The following is a 25,956-nucleotide window of genomic DNA, read 5'->3' on the forward strand; positions in this document are numbered from 1 at the left end:
CTCCAGAATTCAGGGCCTATTGCCTTGAATGAACCTTTCTTTGTCGGGGGGAGGATAGACGTGCTTCTGTGTATCTGGGGCAGGAGGAGGTTTTTGCATCCCATTGCCAGATTCTTCAAACTGAGAGCAGGACCCCTCAGGGAAGCCTGCCCTCAAACATTCCTTGGGTCGGTGAGAATTCATCGCTGGCTTCTCTGTACTAAGCAACCCACATGGACCTCCATCATGGCACATGTCACAAAGTCTTGTCACTGCGTCATTTCTTATGCCTCTCTCTCCTCTGCCAGTTGGTGAGCCCTTCAAGCCAAAGACCAACCACAACACACTCATCACTATACCTTGTGCCTCGCACATTTATCTATACAATAACTAGGAGACAGAGACAAGGGCAGGGACAGAGATCTTGAGTCCTACTATCTGCCCCATTGTATTCTCCCTTCATTTTGGGTTTTTCTCATCACTAAGCATTCTTGGCATTTATGAACCTTTTGTCTAAGGATAACAACATACCAAAAATTTACCAAAAGCAGTCATAATAGAGGTTCTGACTGAAAACCCACCTACATGAGCTCACCCACCTCCCCATGCCATACACACTCCTGGGTGATTCTGTCCCCCTTGGAGACTTCGGTGACACTGTTCTGCTGTTGACCCACAGTTCAGTATCTCCAGTCCTGACCTTGCTCTCGGCTCCAGACTGTTCATCCAGCCACCTCCTGCACACCTCCATTTGGGCAGTCCTCCAAGCACTTCAACTCAACTGAGCTAACGGCCACTTGCTAAAGGGTCTCCCTGCCTCCAACTCCACCGCATGTCTGCCCTGTAACAGGCTGCAGATCTGACTTAGCACTGTCTGCTTAAGTCTCTTCCATGCTAACCCTTCCTGCATTACCTTTCCTTGTAGGATAAAGGCCAACTCCTTAGAACAGCAAGTGAGCCCCACCCCCCATCATCGACACTGCTTTCCCCTCCTGCACGCTCATCTCCCACTCCTCTCTCACTCTTTCAACTGTATGACCCAGTTCTTACCTCCATGCCTGGCTAACTTAGACCTCTTTCAAGACCATGCATAAGACTCACTTTCTCTTGGAAGCGTTTTTCTGAATTGCTTCTAAATTCTCCACCCAACCCAAGCTGAGTTACAAGCCCGTCTTCTCTTCCACGGGCTTCCCTGGTGGCCCATTGATGAAGAATACACCTGCCAATGCTGACGATGCAGGAGATGCAGGTTTGATCCCTGGGTCGGGAAGACCCCCTGGAGGAGGAAATGGCAACCCACTCCAGTATTCTTGCCTGGAGAGTCCCATGGAGAGGGGAAGACTGTTGGGCTATAGTCCATGAGTTGGCAAAGAGTGGGACATGACTGAGCAACTAAGCGAAAACATACACACACACTTCTCTTCTATATGATGCCTGGTGGTTAACAGTGAGCACTCTATGTTCACAATGAGATGAACTCCCAATATACCAAAGGAAATAAAGCTCAGAGAAGTTAGGGAACTTGCTCAATACCACACATACTCTAAAAGTGGCAAATGTCACCAAAACTTTGCTCTCCTAATTCAGTTCTCCTGCATAGACAGTTCAGATTTTCTGTAATTTCACCCTTAAAGCAGAAACTTCACATTCCCTGTCCATGGCTTCTTGTCTTGTTAGTTCATGAGCTCTGTGAAGGTCCAGTAGAAGGTCTGACAGTGAGGCCCAACTGATGCCTCTCCTTGACTGCCTCTCTTGTAACCATGGCCATTGCCCAGACCATGGACTGGGGCCTGGGCCTGGAAACCTGGTGGCCATGGGCTCCAGCCCCCAGGTCTGGAGAATGGAATTTGGCCATGGAAAACGGCAGCCTCAGACCACCTCATGATGGCCAGCCCCCACGGCTACCCACAGGCAGAGCAGCTCACTTACCAGGAGGACATCCTGCCCCTTCTTTCCTCCATAGAGGATGGCGCCCCTCACTCCAGGCTCAACTGCCACTAACTGCCCACCCCACTCAGGATTCCTGGCCTCTGATTGGGCCCAGTCCCTGCCAATCCACTTGGAAATAGAACCTGTGCTTTTCCCAGCATTCCCAGGGCCAGGATTTTCTCAGGAGCCTTCTTCACTCACTTAACTGGAGTCTCTGGGTTCATGTATGAAGATACGCTCTGGCTGGCCCTGCACTGGCCTCCTGGGTCCTCTGCAAATCCTCCTGGTCCACTCTCTGACCAGAGTCTCTCCCAGACTGAGCTCTTTGAGAGCAAGACCAAGTGTTACTTTTATTCTATATCCCTAAAACTTAGCACAGGCCACAGTCGAGACAAATGACTATTGAGGCTTTATTAATTCCTCCCTGTGTGTGCATGCTAAGTCGCTTCAGTTGTATCCAGCTCTTTGTGACCCTAAGGACTGTAGCCTGCCAGGCTCCTCCAGCCATAGGATTCTCCAGGCAAGAATACTGGAGTGGGTTGCCATGCCCTCTTCCAGGGGATCTTCCTAACACAAGGCTCAAACCTGCATCTCTTCTGTCTCATGCATTGGCAGGCAGGTTCTTTACCACTAATACCACCTGGGAAGCCCACTTCCTTCTACTCTAGGAATTCCAAAAGCCTTTTCTTGAGGCCTCTCCATCTGCAGTGTATTCCCTCAAGTCTCTTCTCCACAGGAGAGAATCTCAGGTTTAAAATCTACTGGGCAGAGCAAGTTGTAGGAAACTACTGAAGCTTAAAGTCTGGTCCAGGGCAACGTGCAGGTGATTTGCAGGTACTGTGAGAAAGGAGCCAGGATGTAGATGGACCACTGCCAGTTATGCTTCAACAAAATACGCCTCCCCCCAAACTACAGAGGCTCAACAAGTCAGACTCATGAGCAGAACGTGGAAGCTGGCGTGGGCATGCAGACAAGGGTGGTGCTGGCCCTCAGGCTGCTGAACATGGGGACAAGGGAGACCCTGAAAGAGCAGAGAGCAAAGGCAGAGCCAAGGCTTGGGGACCAGGCATGGGGCGGTGACCAAACGGACCAATGGGTACAGGAAGGAGAGGCAGAATCTGCAGGAGGACTCTGAGGGGTTTAGCAGCAGCTGCAAGGGCTTTTATTAATGTGATGGACATCTGACCATCTATCAGGGGCAAATAAATAGCCTGAACTTGATATGAACCTTTTCCTGTTAGCACTAGGGAGCCATCAAATGCTTTTTAATCAGGGAGGTGATAAAATCAGATCTATGACAAGCTCCAGGTCCACCTATGTTGCTGCAAATGGCATTATTTCATTCTTTTTAATGGCTGAATAATCTTCTCTTGTACATATGTACCACGTCTTCTTTATCTATTCCTCTGCCAATGGACATTTAGGTTGCTTCCATGTCTTGGCTACTTCAAATAGTGCTGCAGTGAGCATTGGGGTGCATGCATCTTATTGGATCCAGTCTGCTCAATGTTATGTGGCAGCCTGGATGGGAGGAGGGTTTGGGGGAAAATGCATACATGAGAATGTATGGCTGAGTGTCTTTATTGTACACCTGAAACTCTCACAGCATTTGTTAATCAGCTATACTCTAATATAAAATAGAAAGTTAAAAACAAAACAAAAATCAGATCTATGCCCGAGAGAAGATGGCTCACAGGCAGAAGAGATTAGAAACTAGCCAAAATGTTCTGGGCTTCAACTGGGGCTCATCAAATCTTTAGAAAGGGCTACAGAGCAACTCTGAAAGCATTGGGGGAGTGGTAGAGTCCTGATTTGGGGACTGCGTGTATCTGTAGCAATAAACCAATTGGTCAAAGAGTATTTTCTCTCATCTGGAAATGTTAAAGTATCATTAGGACATTCATAGCAGCTCCACTCACATTAATGTTTGAGGACCAGACATTTCGAATCCATCCAGGGTCTCTCATTATTGGAATCTGGAAAACAAAAACATTAGAAAAAAATTCATGGTGATGTTCTGAAATTACTGGTAGCATTTGCACAACCTCGTGAATGTACTAAAAACTACTGAACTGTATGCTTTAACGTGGTGAATTTTATGGTATGTGAATTATGTCTCAATAAAAAAAGAAACCGAGGACTTCCCTAGTGGTCTCATGGCTAAGACTCCACGCTCCCAATGGAGGGGGCCCAGGTTCGATCCCTGGTCAGAGAACTAGATCCCACAAGCTGCAACTAAGACCTGGCACAGCCAAATAAATATATTTTTAAATAAATAAACAAAAATAAAAAAGGAAATTGAATAAGAAGAAGGATGTGGTGAGGTTTTTTTCCCCCGTGTGCTCAGTTAGAGGATGGGGTTTGGTAAGAAAGGACACTACGTGAGGTCGTAAATCTCTCTCTCTTTTCTTCATCATCTTCATCCTCCCAAAGCACATGGATGTACTGGGGAAACTTCAGGAGATAAAGCAGCATGGAGAAATGACAGGATGTGGAATCTGAAGACACACTTTCATGGGCTTCTTCTACTATGTCTTGGCTATAGGGCTGCACAGGGCTAGTTCTAATCTTATCTGTATAATGGACATAACGATAACTTCAGAATGGACAGGTGCGTTGTCAGGAGCATTAACAGAGTCCATTCAGGCGACGGGGCACCACCTCACACACAGATGAGCTGTTGAGACTGTTGATGTGAAATTATCCAAGCAAGTAGGACCCGCACCGTCTGCTTTTCCCACGGGGGCCCCAGTTAGAGCTCCTAGTCTAAGGGGCGTGTCAAGTTTTCATGGGCCTTAAATTATCTGTTAAGTTGTACTTACAAACACCTGCATTCTGAATTCAGTTGCAGCAGTCCAGAATCAACCACCCTTGAAGGCCCTCACCCCTGTTCCCCTCATCCTGTCATCCCCCTGTCCTGTCCCCTACCTACTATTCACCTGAGGCATTTAGCTTTTCCAGCTTGCATTGTTGACAGGCTGATCATGAATGGTGTTGCTTCACCTCCTGGTTTATTGAGTTTCTGGGGCCAAGTATTTTGCTAGGTAGTGGGAACACAGAGATGAGTAAAATATAAATCTTTTCCTTTGAGTCATTCATGATCCGTGGACTGTGTTAGTCGCTCAGTTGTGTCCTACTCTTCGCAACCCCACGAACTGTAGCCCGCCAGGGTTCTCTGTCCATGGAATTCTCCAGGCAAGAACACTGGAGTGAATTGCCATTCCCTTTCCCAGAGGGCCTTCCCAACCCAGGGATTGAACCCCAGTCTCCTGCCTTGCAGGCAGATTCTTTACCGTTTGAGCTACAGGGAAATCTATGATAGCTACAGAAAAGTCTATCATTCAGGATCTAGTGGGGGAGAATGGGCAGGAAGACGTGTAGAAAAGGTTTCCATGGCTAGGGCCACCATCAAGACACAGCTGGGGTCAGGTGGGAGCACAGATTGGGGGTGGGGAAGGGAGCCAACAGTTTGCCTGTGGGATATATCAAGGAGGTTCCATGCCGTCCTCAGAAGGTGACATCTGCGCTGCTTCTGAAGGGCGAGTGGGGCTCTCAGAGGAGAGAGGAAGGGGAGAGTCCATCCCAAGCAGAGAAGAGGTTGTGTTCAAGGAAACAGAGGCAGCACACATATGTTTGGGGAACAGCCAGGGGCGCTCATGACTGGAGAACATTCCATCATGTGCAAGTGACATGGAGGGGTCTGGGATGGTCTGTGGTCAGGAGACATGGATAGTGTGGGGCTATTTAGAAAAAATTGTTGTGCCGCCCCCTTAAACCAAATTTTTTGCAGAAGCCTGTATATAAGTAGAAGGGGAACTCTATGGTCATTTCAGGGAAGAGGACTGGAGTCCCCAGTCTTGGCTGCAGAACCCTGGCTTCAGAGAATATGGGGTTTGTTTTGATTTTTGTTTTTTTGGCCATACCATACAACATGTGGGACCTTAGTCCCCTCACTAGGGTTTGAACCTTTGCCCTGTTGCACTGGAAGTGAGGAGTCCTAACCACTGGACCATTAGGGAAGTCCCCAGAGAACACGATTTGAGAGCAATCACTGTACACAATGGGGGATACTGAGGGATAGGATGGTCAGACCTGTGTTTTACGGAATCGCTCTGACGGGTGTGTTGGAGGCAGAGAAGCACATTTAAAGGTTTTTTTTTCGTTTGTTTTTTGACTGAGCCACATGGCTTGCAGGATCTTAGGTCCCAGCCAGAGACTGAACTCACTCACGTCCTCGGCAGTGGGGTCTTCCCAGGTGGCTCAGTGTTAAAGAATCTGCCTGCCAATGCAGTATACGCAGGAGATGTGAATTCAATCCCTGGGTCAAGAAGACCCACTGGAGGAGGAAACAGCAACTTGTTCCAGTGTTGTTGACAGGATAATCCCATGGACAGAAGAGCCTGGTGGGCTACAGTCCATGGGGTTGCAAAGAATCAGACATGATTGAGCGATCGAGCACGCACGCATGCCCCGGCAGTGAAAGCTTAGAGTCCTAACCACTGGACCACCAGGGAATTTCTGAGGTTTTGGGGGTTTTTTTTGTTTGTTTGTTTTTTAAGATGATTCTAGCAAAAGGTGACCAGGGTGTGAAGGCAGGTGGTGACAGGGTGGGGATTGAAGAGAAAGGGGCGGCTGTGAGTCCTGCCTATGGGAGAGGCTCCCAGACTTGGTGAGAGACTCAGACTGGTCAGGTGAGTGAAGAGGGAGATTCTGTGGATGACAGAAGTTTCTGGCCTGGGTGACCAGGTAGGTGACATTGTCATTAAGTAATGAGGGAAATTGGAAGGATAAATTTGGAGAGGACTACTTGAGTATTCTGAAACATCTGGAATAAAAAGGACAGAGCTTCCTCTAAGAGAGAAATGGGGAAGGAGCCAGATGTGACTTAGTGATTTGACCCAAGTCCAGACTCTGGTTGGGAAAGTGGGACAAGGCAATTGGTTTCTTCATCTATAAATTGCTTAATATAGTAACTGTTTCAGTCCTGGTTTCAACTGATCAATGCACTTGAAATGCTTCTTGAAATCCAGCTACCACCTCCACTTCATCTCCTGTGGATTATCACAGCACGTGGCAAAAAACCATACCCCTTGGATTCAGATGTTCTGTGCCATTCGACTCAGATTCCTCAAGGGCACAAACATAGTCACATGTCCACCAGCACCAGTCGGGTACAATAGTTGCACTGATTTTACACGCATGAGGCAGGTTAGGAAGGCTGGGAGCAGTTTAATTCACAGTGCTTGCATTTGACCCCGATTACAAAGGAAGTTTCAAGTTAGATACCAGGTACATATTTTTACTACCATGAGAGCAATGATTCCGATCCCCCAAGAGTTTGGTTTGATTTCAAAGATTAAATATAAATACAAGAACACCAAAAATGGTGAACCGGTGTATTTCAACAATAGTTTCTCTTAAAGTTAAGAAGAAAATTATCTCATTCCACCCCCACAGCTGTTTGTTGTCATTCAAAATTCTAACACAAAATTTGAAGCCCAACCTGTGGACCCTGGGCACCAAGCAGTTAGCAACCACGGGGGAAGCCAGAAATGAACTTGGGTTAGAACCCCCATTCTCCCACTAAGAACTGTATGGCCTTTAGGGAGGAATTTAACCTCTTAAGCCCCAATCTTCCCGTCTGTAAAAAGAAGTGAACAATAAGAGAACAATAAAATAGTTCTGGCACTGATGTAAGAAGGAAAAGAGATAACACTGTATAAAACAGTAATGCACAGATGTTAGCTGCTAATCCTGGATGATGATCATAACGTGGGAGACTGGATGTCAGGAGCAGGCAAACGTCTTCTGAACAGCTGGTTTGCTTTCCCCTTATTCACACCATGAAGCGTGTGATTGCTCAGTTCCTTCCTTAGGCACTGGGGGCCAGAGCCACACTTCCACTTCCACGCTTCTCCTTGTAAATGAGCCAAACTCTATCACATTCACATTTGTGTTAGCCTCCTTCTTGGCTCTATCTTTTTTTTTTTTTTGCCTCTACCTCCATTTCCCTTTTCTTCCTTAATTTAAATGTATGTAACCACCATGGGCTGGCTGTTCATGTCCACCTCACCCTGCTTAAAATTCAAATCTGAAGCCCTAATCCCCGATAGGATGTTCTGTGGAGGGAGGGCTTTGGCAGGTAATAAGGTCATAAGGGTGAGCCCTTGCAATGGAATTAGTGCCCTTAAAAAGAGACAGGAGAGAAATGAGCTCTCTCTGCCCTGTAAGGGTACATTAGGAAGGTTGCCATCTACAAGCCAGGGGCAGGGCTCCCACTGAAGCAAACTCTGCTGGCACCCAAACCTTGGACTTCAGCCTCCAGAACTATGAGACTTAAACTTCTGTTGTTTAAGCCACCCAGTATGTGGTATTTTTGCAGTAACAGCCTGAGCTGATCAAGACAGAAATTCTGTTATGTTTTGAACCATCTTTTGTCCTTTGATATATACAGTAATAGATATGAAAGGACAGGTCGATAGCTAGATAGATATAGAACTTGAGAAAATGGTTTGGAGAATGGACATAGTAAATATAGACAGAATAATAGATAGGAGATAGACATGTTTCTACTCTTTTCGTTTATGCTGTGTTGATTTGCTGCTCACTTGGCTGGATGGCATCACCAACTCGATGGGCATGAGTTTGAGTAGACTCCAGGGGTTTGTGATGGCCAGGGAGGCCTGGCGTGCTGCGATTCATGGGGTCGCAAACAGTCGGACACGACTGAGCGACTGAACTGAACTGAACTGAACTGACTACATTAATTCATTAATTGTCATGTAGTAGAGAGCACCTGAAATAGAAACCAAAGGGCAGAATTACACTAGGTGATTCTCAAGGGCTCTTTATCTCCAAAATTCTATAAGCTTAAATGCACGTGCCTGCCCATGTCATGATTCCAATGCCATGCCTCCTGTCTTCCACAGCTCAGCCCCCTCTGTCAGCACGACTCAAAATAAGGGAAGAGGGTAAGGAAGGGTTTCCCCTGTGGTAGGAGATGGGTGAAGAGGAGGACACTATCGGCAGTGCTGGAATGGGACCCCGTCAGCCTCTAACCTGGGTCTCCCGGGTTCCTTAGAAGAGTGTAGAAATGGAAAGAAGATCTGTAGTCCAGAGAACTGGATCTAAGCCCTGGTTATAATACTTAACTAATGCTTCATCCTAGGTAGGTCACTTCATGTCTCAGAAATTCAGTTTCTTCAACTACAACACAAGGTTAGTAACACTTCCTCCATCTTCAAAGCTCTGGAGGGCAGGTCAGGTGCCTCTGAGATTTCATGTCTCTGACCCATTCTCTGAGTTCATGGGATTACACCAGTCCCACGTGGATAATCCAGGATAATCTCCCTATTTTAAGGTCAGTGATGAGTAATCTTAATTCCATCTGCAACCTTAATTCTTTTCTGCCATGCAATTAACATATTCACAGTTTCTGGGGATCAGGACACGGACACCTGTAGGGGAGGCGTCACTATTCTGCCTCCTAATGGGACTGCCCCCATTTCCTCTTGCCGCTCTATGGTTCATTCTCCGTGCTATAGCCAAGGGGAGCTTCTTGAAACACAATCTGGTCATTTAATCTCCATGAGTAAAATCATTCAAGTCAATATATAAAATGTATCAAGTGGTAAAGAATCTGCCTGCCAATTCAGGAAACACAGGCAAGAGACTTGAGTTCAATTCCTGGGATGAGAAGATCCCCTGGTGAAGGAAATGGCAACTCACTCCAGTATTCTTGCCCAGGAAAGAAAGAGGAGCCTGGTGGGCTACCATCCATGGGGTTGCAAAAGAGTGGGACACGAATGAATATATACAATTTTTAAACTCTTTCTTAACATGATGAACGAAGTTTCTACCCATCGGTCCAGTCTCACCTCCCACCTGCACCCTTTGATCTCTGACCCACTCACACTGGGCTTTTCCATCTTTCCTATTCAATAGATTCCATCCAGCCACAGGGCCTGGGCATATGCTGTTTCCTCTGCCCAAGACACATTTCAACTTGTGATCCGCTACGGATCCCCCAGACCACACCAAGTGTCATCTCAGAGAAATGGTTCCTGGCCTCCTTAACAGCGGTTCCATTCTGACTGCACTCCTTGATCGCTCACCCCCTGATGGCACCCTCATCTTTCCTTTCCAGCACTTAGCACGGTTGGCAAAGTTACAAATGTTGGTGTCATTCTCCAGCTCAAGACATCCATCAGGGACAGTGCCTGTGGTCCTCACCACAGCATCCCCTGAAAGGTGGTCAATAGACACGTGTTGAACGGAAGATTAGAAGTGTCACTTTTTCAATATACGGAGGAGGACACTGGTGCTCAGAAGGTCGAGGAACGTGGCCAAGGTCACAGCTTGCAAGCGGGGGTCAGTCAGCTGGGATCTGACCTGAGAGCTCCAACATCACTCGTTTGCACTGCACACAACTGATACGGGAGTGGGGCGGCAGACGGTTTGATTTTCATGATCTTAAGGGAAGATGAAGGCTGTGCTGGTCCTGCAACTGCTTGAGATGTAACTTCCAGGATAGAAACCTCCACTGAAAGGAATGATCCCAGCACAGACTCTTATCTTAGCCTCCTTACATAAGAGTGCACAGCCCTCAGAGCTGCCACTGTTTCAGGCCCAGATGTAATCGCAGTGGTGTGCTTAATAGGGGAAGCACATGTGTGTGTGTGGGGGGGGGGGGTGTGTGTGTGTGACTGATTACAGATGGCCTCAAATTCTTTGCTGCCATTGACAAGTGAAGTCTAGCAGCCCTCCCCTTGAATCTGAGCGAGACTTCTTACTCATTCCATGTGATAATTTTTGTTATTTTTGTTTGTAATGTTTCAGATTGCAAGGCAATACATAATATAGTGTATGTAAAATACTCTTTGTCTATTATTTACTACTGGTATTTTGATTTGTACAGTCATAATTTGTTTCAATGATTTCATTTTAACATCCTCGACAGATGTATATTAATAATTTAAGTTCAGATTTAAAGAATGATGGGAAAATGGTGCATGGAACACTTTCGCAAGTATTGGGAGTTTAGTATGTTTTGAAAAGAGCAATTTACTAATTCAATGGATACGAATTTGAGCAAAATCCAGGAAATAGTGAAGGACAGGGAAGCCTGGTGTGCTGCAGTCCAAGGGGTTGCAAAGAGTCGGACACGACTTAGCGGCTAAATAAGAACAAAATTTAACTTTTGGGGTGTAAGGAAATGGATTTTATCAAATTCCATTGTGGGCAATGGTAATACTGTCATTATTACCTGGTAATACTGGCACAGAGCATTTACTCCACACCTTATTAACAGTGAGGTGAGTATGTTTAAGAAACATTTTAAAAGACATCTGAGCAAGCCTGACAGACTGGCTTGCTCAGTGATGTGGAGGACAAGTGACATCCTTCAACTCCCGAGGTCATAAAAACCTTCCTGCGTGCCCTCCATGTTTTGTGATGCTCTTTGTGGGAGATGCCAGCTACGACATAGGAGGCTTGACTACCCTGAGATGTCCCATCCGAGAGGCCCTGTAGGCCCTCCTGGCCACGGTCCCGACTTGGCCCCACCTTCCAGCCACTCCCACCAAGCCACCAGACACGTGAGAGAAGCCAGCGTGGTCCTTCCAGGCCAGCCTGTCCAGCAGTCAATTTCACTGAGTCATCATGTGAGGAGGTGAAGCATCACCCAGCCAAGTCCTGCCCGAATCCTGACCCACGAAATCACAAGCTACAATGAGACAGTCATTGGATGAAGGCACTGCATTGTGAAGCATTTTGCTTTGGAGGGATAAATAGTCAGGACAGAGGATGTGTGTCAGGGGGAGGGGTCTGAGTTGTGTTTCCCTGTTTGTTTATACACAAAACTACATCCTCACATCATTTTCTGGTGGACAGTGATCGTACTTATTTCTGCAAACATGTCTGTGTTCTTGATCCAACAAGTCCATCCTAAAGGAAATCAGTCCTGAATATTCACTGGAAGGATGAGATGGCTGGATGGCATCACCGACTCAATGGACATGAGTTTGAGTAAACTCCGGGAGTTGGTGATAGAAAGGGAGGCCTGGCATGTTGCAGTCCATGATGTCCAAAGAGTCGGACACAACTGAATGACTGAACTGAATTGAACCCAGTTTGTGCTTCTGTGTGTTTACCTGTGTGTCTTCTTATTTTCTGTGTGTCTGCGTGTGTGTATTTGTGGCAAAATGATGAGGATAACTCTCTTGTGTGGAATCCAGTCCCAGTGCATACATGCCTCCTTGCCTATTTTTGAGAAGGGCCCACACAGACCTATCAACATACACACATGTGTGTCTATACAAGGATAAGGTTTGATGGGGAAGAAGGACATAACTTCTAATTAGCTGGTTCTAATGGGGAATTCATTCAATACAGGCAATTATGGAGCACCCACTATTTGCCATGCACTATGCCATGAGCCAGGGATCCAGAGAGAAGCAAGACTTGGTACAAAGCCTGGGGCAATGCCAGGAGTCTAGGGACCTGGGGAGGATCAGGCCAAGCTGAGAGCCCAGGGCTCTCAGGGCAGTGACTCTGGGCTCCTGGGGCACCTGAAGCCCAGTAAGGTGCTCAATCCAAGCCCATGAGAGGGCAGCTCAGAGCCGAGCCACCCCCACTCCACCCTGCATACACGACAGTCATCCCCAGGGACTTCTCCTGGGTTGGTAGGAAAGTGAAAAGTGAAAGCTGCTTGATCATGTCCGCAAACCCGTGGACTGTAGCCGGCCAGGCTCCTCTGTCCGAGGAATTCTCCAGACAAGAATACTGGAGTGGGCTGCCATTCCCTTCTCCAGGGGATCTTCCCAACCCAGAGACAGAACCTGGGTCTCCTGCGTTGCAGGCAGATACTTTACTGTCTGTGCCACCAGGGAAGCCCATGCAAAAACCAGTTCTGAGGTGGGGCAGATAAATCTGGAAACATCAGATAAAAGGGAGATAAAGATTTATTCCAGCATAGCTTCTTAGCACCCTTACTACCTCATTGAATGCTGTCAGTCTAATAAAGGGAATAGAAAATACAGCATTTCCCCAAACTACACAATCTTGAAATCCCTTTTCACTGAGCAGATGATGATACCTGTGTGTTCAGTAACTCATTCAGGGGACATCCTAGGGCAGAAATAACAGGTGTGGTCTCCAACCCCGGGGACCAGTCAACCACATTTCCCATCTCCACTGTCCCCTGGGGAAGGCAAGACAGCAGTTCAAATCTGAATGGGGAGACTAGTGGAAGGAGCCACAGGAAGCCTGGGACAGAGGGAGTGAAGTGAAAGTCGCTCAGTCGTGTCTGACTCTCTGTGACCCCATGGACTATACAGTCCATGGAATTCTCCAGGCCAGAATACTGGAGTGGGTAGCCTTTCCCTTCTCCAGTGGATCTTCCCAACCCAAGGGTCAAACCCAGGTCTCCCACATTGCAGGCAGATTCTTTACCAGCTAAGCCATGAGGGAAGCCTGGAACAGAGGGAGGGAGGGTGGTAAAAATGAATGCAAACAGGAGAACTTGTCTGTCTGTGCTATGGCAATGAGGTAAGAGACCGAACCAGGGAGATTATACAAAATAGTTGAGAAACAGTTTTAGTATAGCCACTGCCCAAACCAAAGAGACACCCAACCAACCAGAAGGGACACATCAGCCTTGGATACACTGATTAGCATTTCAAGTAGTTTTTTACAGGGTGACTAAAACAGATTCTAGAATCCGACCAGCTCAAATCCTAGATCCATCACAGACCATCTGTGTGACCTTGATCTAGTCCCTTAACTTTTCTGTGCTTCAACTTTTTCACCTGTAAAATGGGGATAAAACGACATGTTATGATGAGGATTGAATGTAAATGAATTTAAAACACTTAGCCCCAAAACAGCTTCATAGCACACATTCAATAAATGTCATAGTATGATGATGGTGACCAGTATGTGTAATTTAATGACAGAATTAAGCTCTGGTGAAGCTTCTCACTGGTGCTGAGAGTCCACTGTGCATGTCTCCTCTGCCAGGGGCTGTGAACAAGCTTGAGCACTGTTGCTGCTGCTGCTAAGTCACTTCAGTCCTGTCCAACTCTGCACAACCCCATAGACGGCAGCCCAACAGGCTCCTCTGTCCACAGGATTCTTTAGGCAAGAACACTGGAGTGGGTTGCCATTTCCTTCTCCAGAAGAGCGCTGTTGCAGTTCAGAGCAAAGAAACCGGCGAGCACAAGATTAGTCACGTCTGGTCACTAATTATTTCCTACCTGTCCTGCCCTGTCTAGGTAATGAGTTCATCATCAGGATGATTGCAAAGGTGACTAAGCCTTGATTGCTTGAGTGATTCAGAGATTAGAGTGGAGCCATAACACACACCTACTGTGTGTCCCGTGCTACACCAGATGCTTCCTACATTCAAATTCTCATCATTCCTCTCTAAGTGTTGTGGGTATCACCATCCTGGTTTTTATTGGAGAAGCCACGTATCAGAAAGGTCGAGCGATTTTCCCAAGGCCACACAGCCGACAGGCTCTTTCTACCCCAGACCATTCTGTCCGACTGACCCCCTACCTACTCACCCTCCACCTGTTTTGTGCTGCCTGACCCGGCTCCTGCAGGTGCCGTCAATCATTTCCAGGTCATTTCCATGCACCTTGCTCTTAACAACACACCTCTCAACTTGCCTTGCCTGCCTGTCCCCCACTGGACTGGGAGCTCCCTAAGACCAGCCACCAGCTTACTCTTCTTTCTGTTTAGAGCCCAGTACATGTGGCCACTCGATGGCCATTATGTTGAATGTCTGAATGAGAGAATGAGTGAATGATGTAGCCGCAGGTGTGGTCAGCTGGCACACAGACCATGTTTATATTAATAGCACTTATAGTTTCTCAACACAGTAGAGAGCGATTCCTCAAAGGCTTTGCATTTCACATGTCAATGCTCATGACCCACGGCCATCGGGAAGCAGTGAACTTCAGTTTCTATGTTCTCTCTGTTTTATCATCTTTCTCCTGAACATCCTCCAGCGACTCAGACCCCCTAAGTCACGGAGGTGGTGGAACATGAGGTGACATCCAACCCTGGCAGGGTTTCCCCAAAGAATTGGAAACCGCACAGCCCATGAAGTCAAACTTTGTTCTCCCAAAGCGGAGCACAGATCAGCTTATAACACACTTTATTCTTTTCCACTACAAATCATGACTTGGCCTCAGCAAGCAAGTGCCCCTTAGAAAGGTTTTACGTAGATATACTTTTTGAAAGAGACACAATAATACAGTCCTTCCAGTTCAAATATTTGTCTGAACTAATAAGCTCATCTTTTAAGATACAAACAGCCTTTAGAGAGAATAAACAGAGCAAACCTTTTACCTACAGTGTCCACAGATTAAATACACTCAGCAAATTCAGTTGCTCTGTGAGAAAAACAGTTTATGATGGGAGGGTGGGAATGGTGGAGAATAAGGTTGGAAAGAGTGTTTGGGGGAAAAGAATCAGAACCTGATCCACCAGTTCAAAAGTGAGCGGGTTTCTGTGCAGAAACCACCACCAAGGAGGTGAAGAAACTGCTGCCTCCGAAGACATTAGATCCACGTGACTCTGTTCTTGGTGTTCTTGGAAGGGGCGGGCGAGGTGGGAGCCAGTCACAGCAGCACTGATTCCGGGGAGGACTTTTACATAAAGAACCCAGAGAAAGCCTCTTGACCCTGCGTACATCGAGTTCCTTCTACGAAAGCATCTGGTCTCCTGAGACCTCTGGCCCCCTGCCAGGCTGGAGCGCGGGCTGCGGGCAAGAGGAGCGGACAGCAGAAGAATCAGGACAGGGCAGGACACACTGTGCCCCAAGGACTCCAGCTCTGCCCCCAGCCCCTCCCCAGCCCTGCCTCCAGCCCTGTCCCAGAGCACCAGGCGCTGAACTGACCCAGAAGACAGACATCCACATCCCTGTGCATCTGGGACCTGCGGGAGGAGGTGGGCAGGCTTCCCAGGTGGCACTTGTGGTAAAGAACCCGCCTGCCAACGCAGGGTACATTGAAGACGCAGGTTTGATCCCTGGGTCAGGAAGAACCCCTGGAGGAGGGCATGTCAACCCACTCCAGCATTCTTGGCTGGAGAATTCCATAGACAGAGTGGCCAGGCGCACTACAGTACATGAGGTCGAAAAGAGTAGGACTGAAGCGACTTAGCACACATGCATGCAGGGAGGTGGGCATCGGATGGAAAGATTGTCTGTTTCTCAGGAGAAACTGACAACTTTGTCATTCAAGCACTGGACACAGTGACTCTCTCTGACCATCGAGCTGCCTACACCCTGGCCAGGACTGCAGGCAAAGCTGGGCGCTTCCAGGCTGGGAAGTCACTCAGAGCTGAGAGAAGTATGACAACCCTCCCCCTGGGGGTGGACTGGGCCCTGGAGAGGGGCTTTCGGGGAGATGGGCAGGAGGGGTTGTAATTGGGGTGGACACAGGAGGGGCTTGGCACCAAGCTCTGGCAGGTTCCTACAGCGAAGAGGTAAATTAGGTGGGAGAGGTTTTTCAGCCAGCAAGATGGCCAACCAAGAGCTCCTCCATTCAGCCTGCCTGTGATGGTGGCCTTTCCCTGTCCCTGGGCCAAGCCTCGTCACTATCAACAACAAGCAAGAAAGAAACCAGCAGGTCCCCGAGGTTCAGCAAACGCCAGCTTCCCAGGGCTGGGAAAACAGGCCGAATCCCTTGGTCGTGATGTGCAGACTCCTCTGGCTGGCCGTGCTTTCAAGCCAAGGCATTGAGAAGCAGGAGCCAAAGCCTGGTGGGGCCCAGAGTGGCCGGGGGCTCTCCTTCCTGCCCCCCACCCCACTCCAGCTTGGCTTCCAGCCCCCAGGAGCTGCTGCTGCCCCAGCCTGGAGGGAAGTCAGAGCCCAGGGTTGCCAAAACACAGGAGCTGGGCGAGGCCTCTGGGATGTGCAGGGGGCTGGCCTCGGGGCACACACGGGGAGCCTGGGGTTTGGGGGGCTGCCTGATTGAATGATGGCTTCACTTTAGAAACAGAGAGGGAATAAACCAGAGCTCCACGGAAGTGGGTGCCTCCTCCTTGGGACCCGAGTGTCCTCTTGTCTTGTCTGTTCAGTGCCCAGCAAAGCCCCTCTCTTCCCTGGATTCCCCTGCCAGCTACTGCCCATTTCCAGTTCCCTTCCCAGCAAATGCCTCTGCTTGTTTTCTTCGGTTTCATTCTGCTTGTTCCTTTCTTAAACTCTTCTAGTCTGATTCCCCTGCCTCCTCCACAATTTCACCAGAACTGTCTTCATCGAGGTCGCCAACAGCATCCAGGTTGCTAAATGCAATGGACATTTCTCAGTCTTTACTTGTGCTTTTCAACCATCAACAATGTTGGACTCCATTTCACTCCCTTGTCCTTGAAACACTTCCTCCTCTAGCCTTCAGGGCACCAAAATCCCCTGGTTGTTCCTCCTGCTCCAGTGTTGGCTCTCGTTTTCTTGCAGGTCTCTCCTCTGCCCTCCAGGGACAAGACCAAGTTCCTCTTTTCGAGCTGACTGACTCCCACGGTGACCTCATCCAGTCTCGTGGCTTCAAATACCTGCAGTGTCCCAAATGTGTATCTCCAACTTCAGTCTCTCTACAGAGTCCAGAATCATATATTCAACTGCCTGCTCGTTATCTCCAAATGTGAAACCTAGCAGCACTCTCCAAGTCAGCACATGGAGATCTCCAGTGACCCACACCGCCCTGCCCGCGGCTTCCCTTGTCTCGGCTGATGGTCACTATGGCCTTTCAGGTGCTTGGGCATTCTTCTCTCCTCTCACATCAACATCTGATTCACCAGGAAATCCCAGTGGCTCTGTCTTCAGGACGTGTCCGGGATCTGATCACTTCTCACCCCCTTCACAGCTCTCCCCTTAGTCCAAACCCCCTTATCTCTCTTCTCCTTCATGACAGTGGCCTCCTATATTGACTTTCTGCTTCTCTGATCTACTCTCCACACTGCAACCCAAGAGGTCAGAAAACATCACTGCTCAGCTCAGACCTTGCAATGGCCCAAATAAAAGCCAAAGTGCTGACAGTGGCCTGGAAAACTCTAAAAGCTCCCTCCTCCACCCCACCCCCACCCTGGCCCTGACTTCACCTCCCGATGCCCCACCTCCCTTGCATTCCGTTCCAGCCACGCTGGTCTATTTGCTGGTCCCCAAATGCTCTGTCTTAGGCAACAACAACAGCAAAGATCCTTACTGGTTATTCTCTCCACTGGGAAAACCTTTCCCTGCAAATAAAGTGACCAACTCTCATCTACTTCAAGTCTTTGCTGAAATATCACCTTCGCAACAAGCCACTCTTAACTACAGTCTGCCCTCTCACCTTACAATCTCTGATCCATGGGCTAGTTTTTTTTTCCATTGCACTTTTAACTCTAACACATTAGATATTTATTATACTTATTGTTTATAGATTGTCCAGTTGTGAACTCCATGAGAGCAAGACTTCATTTTTTATTTGTTTTGTTTTGGTCAGATTTGTTCACTGATGCATCCCAAGTTTCTAGCACAGTTCTTGGCATACAAAAGGCTCTTAATAAATATTCTTGAGCTACTGGAACTAAATGATAAATAGCCTCCTGACTGACTTGGTCCTTGGTTTTAAGATGCTCATTTGATGAGCAACAAAATCAAACAAGTAAATCATATGATGTCACAGATAATGGGCTGACATGGCGATACACAGACGCTTAAAAAATGATTGGAGAATGGTACATTGAGCCTTTCAACTATAATAATCCTCTTTTTTTAAAGTAGTAATAGAGACGCAAATGTTCATTATATTATTCTGCATCATGGATGTATGAAAGATTTCATATTTTAAAACATTAACAGATATTCAGCAAGTTAGCACTGACTATCATGTACTCAGTCCTGTGCTAGGTATTGGGCTGGGGAGCAGACGGGGACCAAAAGAACCCTGGCTCTGCCCTCCAAGAGCTTGAAATATACAGTGAGACAACACAGCAGCTTCCAGAAAAAAACACAGGGTGGACAGGACATACGAGGAGGCCAGTCAGGGAGGCATGGGTGGATGAGCGACACCAACAGTCAATGGCACAGAAGTTCAGAGGGTACAGAGATGGCCGGTCAGAGGGGCAGGGGACCCTCACGAAGACAGGGGACTGAGCTCAGCTCTGGGGAGCCAAGAGAAGGAGAACTCACAGAGAACAGGTGTTCTCCCACGAAGCCCATGTGCCAATAATAGTGTCAGTTCAGTTCAGTTTAGTCGTGACCCCATGGACTGCAGCACGCCAGGCTTCCCTGTCCATCCCCAACTCCCGGAGTTTACCCAAAGTCATGTCCACTCAGTGGGTGATGCCATCCAACCATCTCATCCTCTGTCATCCCCTTCTCCTCCTGCCTTCAATCTTTCCCAGCATCAGGGTCTTTTCAAATGAGCCAGTTCTTCACATCATGTGGCCAAAGTATTGGAGTTTCAGCTTTAGCGTCAGTCCTTCCAATGAGTGTCCGACCCTAGAAATGTCTGTCAACCTCACCATACCTTCCTCTTTCATTCACAGCGTTCCCTGTTTATAGAACAGGAAACAATCCACAAAGTCTTTTCTGCTTGGAGGAGTCTATCATTCTGTGTGCCCAAACGACCGATTTGCTCAATGCTAGGCATTAGGCAAGGGGAAATTTTTTAAATACATGGACCTTGCCTCAAAGAATTCACAGTCTAATACAGGAGTTGGGCATTAGTTCCCTTAACAACCTTGAGAAGGAGGTACAATAAAGATGAAGAAACTGAGGCTCAGAGAGGTGCCAAGGACAAAGCACAGACCGGGTCTTCCGGATCTCCCATTCCAGGGACAGGTTCCCAGGTAAACCGGAAGCCCCACTCTCTGTGACCTCGCACTCTGATCCACTTCTGAGTCAGCCAGAGGGCTCGCTCTTCTGAAGAAGGCAGGTTATGACCCAGCAGGTCTGGGGTAGAATCTGAGTCTGCACTTTTGATTGGCACCCAGGTGTTACTGATGCTCCCGCTGGTCTGAGGACCAGTGCAGAGCTCGCAACTCAGACAGGCTCACATTTATGTGCCTGGACCACATCTAGATCATTCCAGAATCTCTACATCAATGCTTCCCAAACTGGGAGTACGTCACAGTTACGTGGGCAATTAGTTAATGCCAACAGCTGGATTCCATAGGGATGGGATCTGGAATTTTATAGTCTTTTTTTTAAAAACAAGTTGTTCAGGGATTCTGATACACGACCTTTGCCAAAGACAACTGCCCCACCTCATCTTCCTGAGACCCCAGGACCAGTTGTCTGGCTTTTCGATGGCTCTGACTCTCTAGCTCCACCTGCTGGGTCCACTTTGTATGCCACAATGACCTCACAGCCTCCTTCAATTTACAACTGGACACAAGCCTGAGGAAGCTTCTGGGGTATTTGAAGTGCATGAGGAAGCTTGTCCCCTGGCCCAAAGAAGATATCTCCCCCACTATGACTGATCTTGATGTCTTAGGTTTCTCAGGCCGCAATATAATCCCAAGATCTCAGGGCAGGATCTTGTCTCTGTATCATTGTTGTTGTTCAGTTGCTAAGTTGTGTCTGACTCTTTGCAACCCCAAGGACTGCAGCACATCAGGCTTCCCTGTCCTTCACCATCTCCAAGAGCTTGCTCAAACTCAGGTCCACTGAGTCAGTGATGCCCCCAACCATCTCATCCTCTGTCGCCCCCTTCTCCTCCTGCCCTCAATCTCTCTGTATCATGGGGCTTATCAAAGGGTACAGAAGATAGACCTGGTAGTGGCAGGGAAATTTAAACAGAAACTTTGAACTTAGCATTGCTCTTTCTTCTATTTGTATCAAAGGCAAACATCTGGAGAAGAGCATTTTAAATGAGTTTCCTCCTGTGGTTGTCCTCTGGGATACAAAATGGGCAGCACCAAAGCCCTAAATGTCTCAGAGGAAAGGAGAGGTGGGATATGGGAGAAGAAAAGGATGTGGGGGCCCCTGCAGGGCACTGAATATGTGCTAAGCACTTTACAAACGCTGTGATTCAGGATCTAAACCTGCTCGCTCATCAGAAATGACTGGAAAAGTCACTCACATTCTTTATTCCAGGCCCCACTCTAACCTACTGAATCAAACTCTCTAGTGGGAGCTTCACAAAGCTCCCAGGTCATTCTGGTAGGTGGGAAGCATGCATTACATCATTTACCTTCTCATAGTAGCCCATTTTACAGATGAGGCCATTCAAGTGCAGAGGTACTTTCTGAAGTCACAAGGTCAGTAAGTGCCAGAGCCAAAGCAAGCAGAAGGAAGTGGGACCCACCTTTCCAGTGGCATTTTTTTTTCTCCAGTGGCATTTTTATAGGAAGTCCTGCTTTTTGTTTAGTTGCTAAGTCATGTCCGACTCTGTGACTCCATGGACTGTAGCCCATCAGGCCCCTCTGTCCAATGGGATTTCCCAGGCAAGAATATTGGAGTGGGTTGTCATTTCCTCCTCCAGGGGATCTTCCCAACCCAGAGATCAAACTCATGTTTCCTGCATTGGCAGGTGGGTTCTTTACCTCTAGTGCCACCTGGGAAGCCAAGACAGATATGCTAAGACTCAAAAAGTCCATTGTGTAACTGATAGAAAAGGCCTAGCCATCAGCAGTTATTAAGGAACTCTGAATGCTTTGATCTTAGAAAACAGTAAGAAACATTTAAATCTAGAATAAGACCAGGGGCCATTGTACATTGTACTGGTCAGATAAAACTTTAAGAAGGACACTGACAAAATAGACTCCTTCTGAAGAGTACAAGTGGGTGTCAACAGAAGCAGAAATCACATCTCATCTCACAACAAAGAGTAAATGGAAGAAGTCAAGCACATCTGGAGAAGAACAGATGAAAGAGGGTCATAAACACTGTCTGCATGCCTGGTAAAGAGACATAGACACTAAAAAAGTGTATATAATATAAACAATATATAAAATATTATATATAATATTTATAGCCATTATAAATCATATATTTATTATACTTAAATCTATATATTAATACACAAAAATATTTGATGTTTTTGAACTATGTTCTTGGAGAAGACTCTTGAGAGCCCCTTGGACTGCAAGATCAAACCAGTCAATCCTAAACGAACTCAATCCTGAATGTTCGCTGGAAAGACTTATGCTGAAGCCGAGGCTCCAATACTTTGGCCACCTGATGCAAAGAACTGACTCATTAGAAAAGACCCTAAAACTGGGAAAGATTGAAGGCAGGAGGAGAAGGGGACAACAGAGGATGAGATGGTTGGAGGGCATCACCTACTCGATAGACATAAGTTAGAGCAAGCTCCAGGAGTCAGTGATGGACAGGGAAGTCTGGCACCAAGAGTCAGACATGACTGAGCAACTGAACTGGACTGATATTTGTGTATATTTTTGTATATAATCTTGTGAGGCTGAACCCCACAGATTGTGAGTCTATATTATTCAGAAACTCTGTGAGTCTGATAACCAGGACTGGGAATGACCACAAGACTCCCACGAGGCCAGCTATGAGTGTAAGACTACATTACGTGACAGTCAACAAGGTCCCCTCTCATCCAATATTTGAGAATCCCATACATCATGAAGTGTCCTCTCATCCAGAAAATTTCCAAGGGCAGGACCCACAGAGAACATGTCTCTCTTGTCCCCCACCGCCACCCCTATATCATCCTAGGAAGAGGCACTGGTACCAGGGTCAGTTGGAAAATGACTGTCATTCAAGTGAGATGGTCACTACTGGAGAAGCAAATCTCTAACTCTGAGTTTCAGGGCTGAGCAGAGATGCGCAGCTGAGAGACTGGCTCCCAGGAAAGCCAGAGCTCAGTCCTATGAAAGCTTCCAAAGAAAAATAGGAAGGCGGCATTTCCAGGGGAGAGAGTAGATCTTAGCAGCAGGAGACTAGCACAGAAATAATGATTTCACTGCTGGTTGTGAGACCTCAGCCCAATTAAGTAATGTCTCTCAGCACCTCTGTGTATAAACTGAGGCTAATAATCTACCCACGTGGTTCTTATGACGCTCCAATACTTTGGCCACCTGAGGCAAACAGCTGACTCACTGGAAAAGCCCCTGATGCTGGGAAAGATTGCAGGAGGAGAAGGGGGCAACAGAGGATGAGATGGTTGGATGGCATCACCGGTTCAACGAACATGGACTTGGGCGAATTCCAGGAGATACTGAAGGACAGGGAGGCCTGGCATGTTGCAGTCCATGAGGGGGTCGCAAAGAGTCAGACACGGCGACTGAACGGCAACAACAGTGGTTGTTTTTTTTTTTCAACAATGGTTTTTAAGAAGATTGATGACAAAAAGAAAATGCTTCATCAGGTGCCTAGCATACAGAAAGCACTCAATAAACAACACCAACAATAATAAACCTAAACATTTGTCATTTTTAAAGCACTTTAAATTATTTATCCATAAATTGCAAATAACTGTGTTTGCAAAAATACTCTTCCACAAGGTGGCCGCTCTGAGTGCAGCCTGTAAGACTCACTGTTCTTTCTCTTTCCATCTGGTAACATTTCACCCACTGGGCATTGCTAACTGGATAAAACCCATAAACTTGATCCCATCTTGCTTCACCTTTCACTGTGAAGTGTCCATCAAGGGGCTATTAATAAACACAGTTTCTGCCCATGTCAGATCAGGGGAAGATATTAGCTAGCCCAAGTCCCCATTTCCTTTATCTTGAACTATTTGAAGTTCAAATCACCTCAGATAAAAATAATTCACTCAAGAATTTCAACAAAACTCTCTGATTGTTGGCTGGAAGGCTTTATGTATTGATTCCGTTTTCATTTGCCCTTACTTGTAGGAGAGAGGAAGGACATGGTCCCTACCCAGCTGTGCCCTGTCCTGGGTCCCGCTGTCACAGCGCCCTCTAGAGGGCATTTCTGGGTCAGGACACCAGACCCTGAATGACAGCAGTTAGGATACCCAATATTCTTGGGCTGCCCTGGTGGCTCAGACGGTAAAGATTCCACCTGCAATGTGGGAGACCCGGGTTCAGTCCCTGGGTTGGGAAGATGACCTGAAGGAGGGCATGGCAACCCACTGCAGTACTCTTGCCTGGAGAATCCCATGGACAGAGGAGCCTGGTGGGCTACAGTCCATGGGGTCCTGGTCTAGAATTACATATCCTAACAGCTGATCCAGTGTTTTTCATTAAACATCTATTGCTAAAACGGAGTCAGGAGATAGTGGAAAAGGGAGTCAGGTGTAGGTTTTAATACTAGCTCTGATGTAACTTTATTGCCTACGCCATAGCCTTCGACTGTGTGGATCACAATAAACTGTGGGAAATTCTGAAGGAAATGGGAATACCAGACCACCTGACCTGCCTCTTGAGAAACCTGTATGCAGGTCAGGAAGCAACAGTTACAACTGGACATGGAACAACAGACTGGTTCCAAATAGGAAAAGGAGTACGTCAAGGCTATATATTGTCACCCTGCTTATTTAACTTATATGCAGAGTACATCATGAGAAACACTGGGCTGGAAGAAGCACAAGCTGGAATCAAGATTGCTGGGAGAAATATCAATAACCTCAGATATGCAGATGATATCACCCTTATGGCAGAAAGTGAAGATGAACTAAAAAGCCTCTTGATGAAAGTGAAAGAAGAGAGTGAAAAAGTTGGCTTAAAGTTCAACATTCAGAAAACTAAGATCATGACATCTGGTCCCATCACTTCATGGGAAATGGATGGGGAGACAGTGGAAATGGTATCAGACTTTATTTTGTTGGGCTCCAAAATCACTGCAGATGGTGATTGCAGCAATGAAATTAAAAGATGCTTACTCCTTGGAAGGAAAGTTATGACTCACCTAGATAGCATATTAAAAAGCAGAGACATTACTTTGCCAACAAAGGTCTGTCTGGTCAAGGCTATGCTTTTTCCAGTGTCAAGTATGGATGTGAGAATTGGACTGTGAGGAAAGCTGAGTGCCAAAAAATTGATGCTTTTGAACTGTGGTGTTGGAGAAGACTCTTGAGAGTCCCTTGGACTGCAAGGAGATCCAACCAGTCCATCCTAAAGGAGATTAGTCCTGGGTGTTCATTGGAAGGACTGATGCTGAAGCTGAAACTCCAATACTTTGGCCACCTCATGTGAAGAGTTGATTCATTGGAAAAGACCCTGATGCTGGGAGGGATTGGGGGCAGGAGGAGAAGGGGACAACAGAGGATGAGATGGCTGGATGGCATCACTGACACTATGGGCATGAGTTTGAGTAAACTCCGGGAGTTGGTGATGGACAGGGGAGGCCTGGCGTGCTGCGATTCATGGGGTCACCAAGAGTCGGACACGACTGAGCGACTGAACTGAACTGCTGTAACTACATGAGTGACTCTGGGCAACTGGCTTTCTCTCTCTTAGAGGAGCCTGGCGGGCTATAGTCCATGGGATCACAAAGAGTCGGATGTGACTAAGCACAGCGCAGAAAGTGATGCGCTTTTACAGAGTAAAGGAGGAACACACAGGACCTGATGGACATAACAGGAAGGAAACAGTGTCCCCCAGCCCTGGCCAACAGACAGGCTCAGCCCACCAATCTGAAGTCCGGAGACTGTCACTCCGTTTTGCTCCCAAAAGAATTCCAGTCTGTGGTTCCCAAATGGTCAACTTGGATGGGCCACAGGAGGCTGCCTCCTCCTCCGGGGGAGGGGGTTCAAGCTGTGTTGCATGGAGCCCTGGGTGACTAGGGAGAAAGAGACGGTGGGGGTCGGGGGTTGGCAGGAGGTGGTGGATGTGGGAGCTTGAGAGGGGAGGGCGCGAAGAGTAGCATTTCACAAGTTGCCCCATTTTTACTTCATTTACAAGGAAGCGTCTGCTGACATTGTCACCGATAGCAAGAGTTCTATATCAGGGATAGCAGGTGCTGCAAATTGTGGTCAGGCCCAGCTCTGGAGCCACGGCCGGCACACAGTGCCCCTCTGGGCAGAGGGAAGAAAGAGCACCCTCTGGATGGACGGCTTTCAGGGAGGAGCCCCTTCTTCCTGACCATCCCAGCACCCTCTGCCCTTGGGTCCAGCAGGGTTGGTG

General features: G+C 47.5%; 1 protein-coding gene across 2 annotated transcripts in view; it reads right to left on the bottom strand.

The window, feature by feature from the left end:
* LPIN1 (lipin 1) overlaps nt 1-25,956 on the bottom strand; it is a 128,546-nt gene that overhangs the window by 93,074 nt on the left and 9,516 nt on the right. For both annotated transcript variants that reach the window (XM_043469333.1, XM_043469334.1), the window contains exon 2: nt 3,828-3,884. In XM_043469333.1, coding sequence (XP_043325268.1) covers nt 3,828-3,884 — 57 coding nt within the window. The remainder of the gene's footprint in view (nt 1-3,827; nt 3,885-25,956) is intronic.

Source organism: Cervus canadensis, chromosome 5 (assembly GCF_019320065.1).
Source record: "Cervus canadensis isolate Bull #8, Minnesota chromosome 5, ASM1932006v1, whole genome shotgun sequence".
NCBI classification, from domain to species: Eukaryota; Metazoa; Chordata; class Mammalia; order Artiodactyla; family Cervidae; genus Cervus; species Cervus canadensis.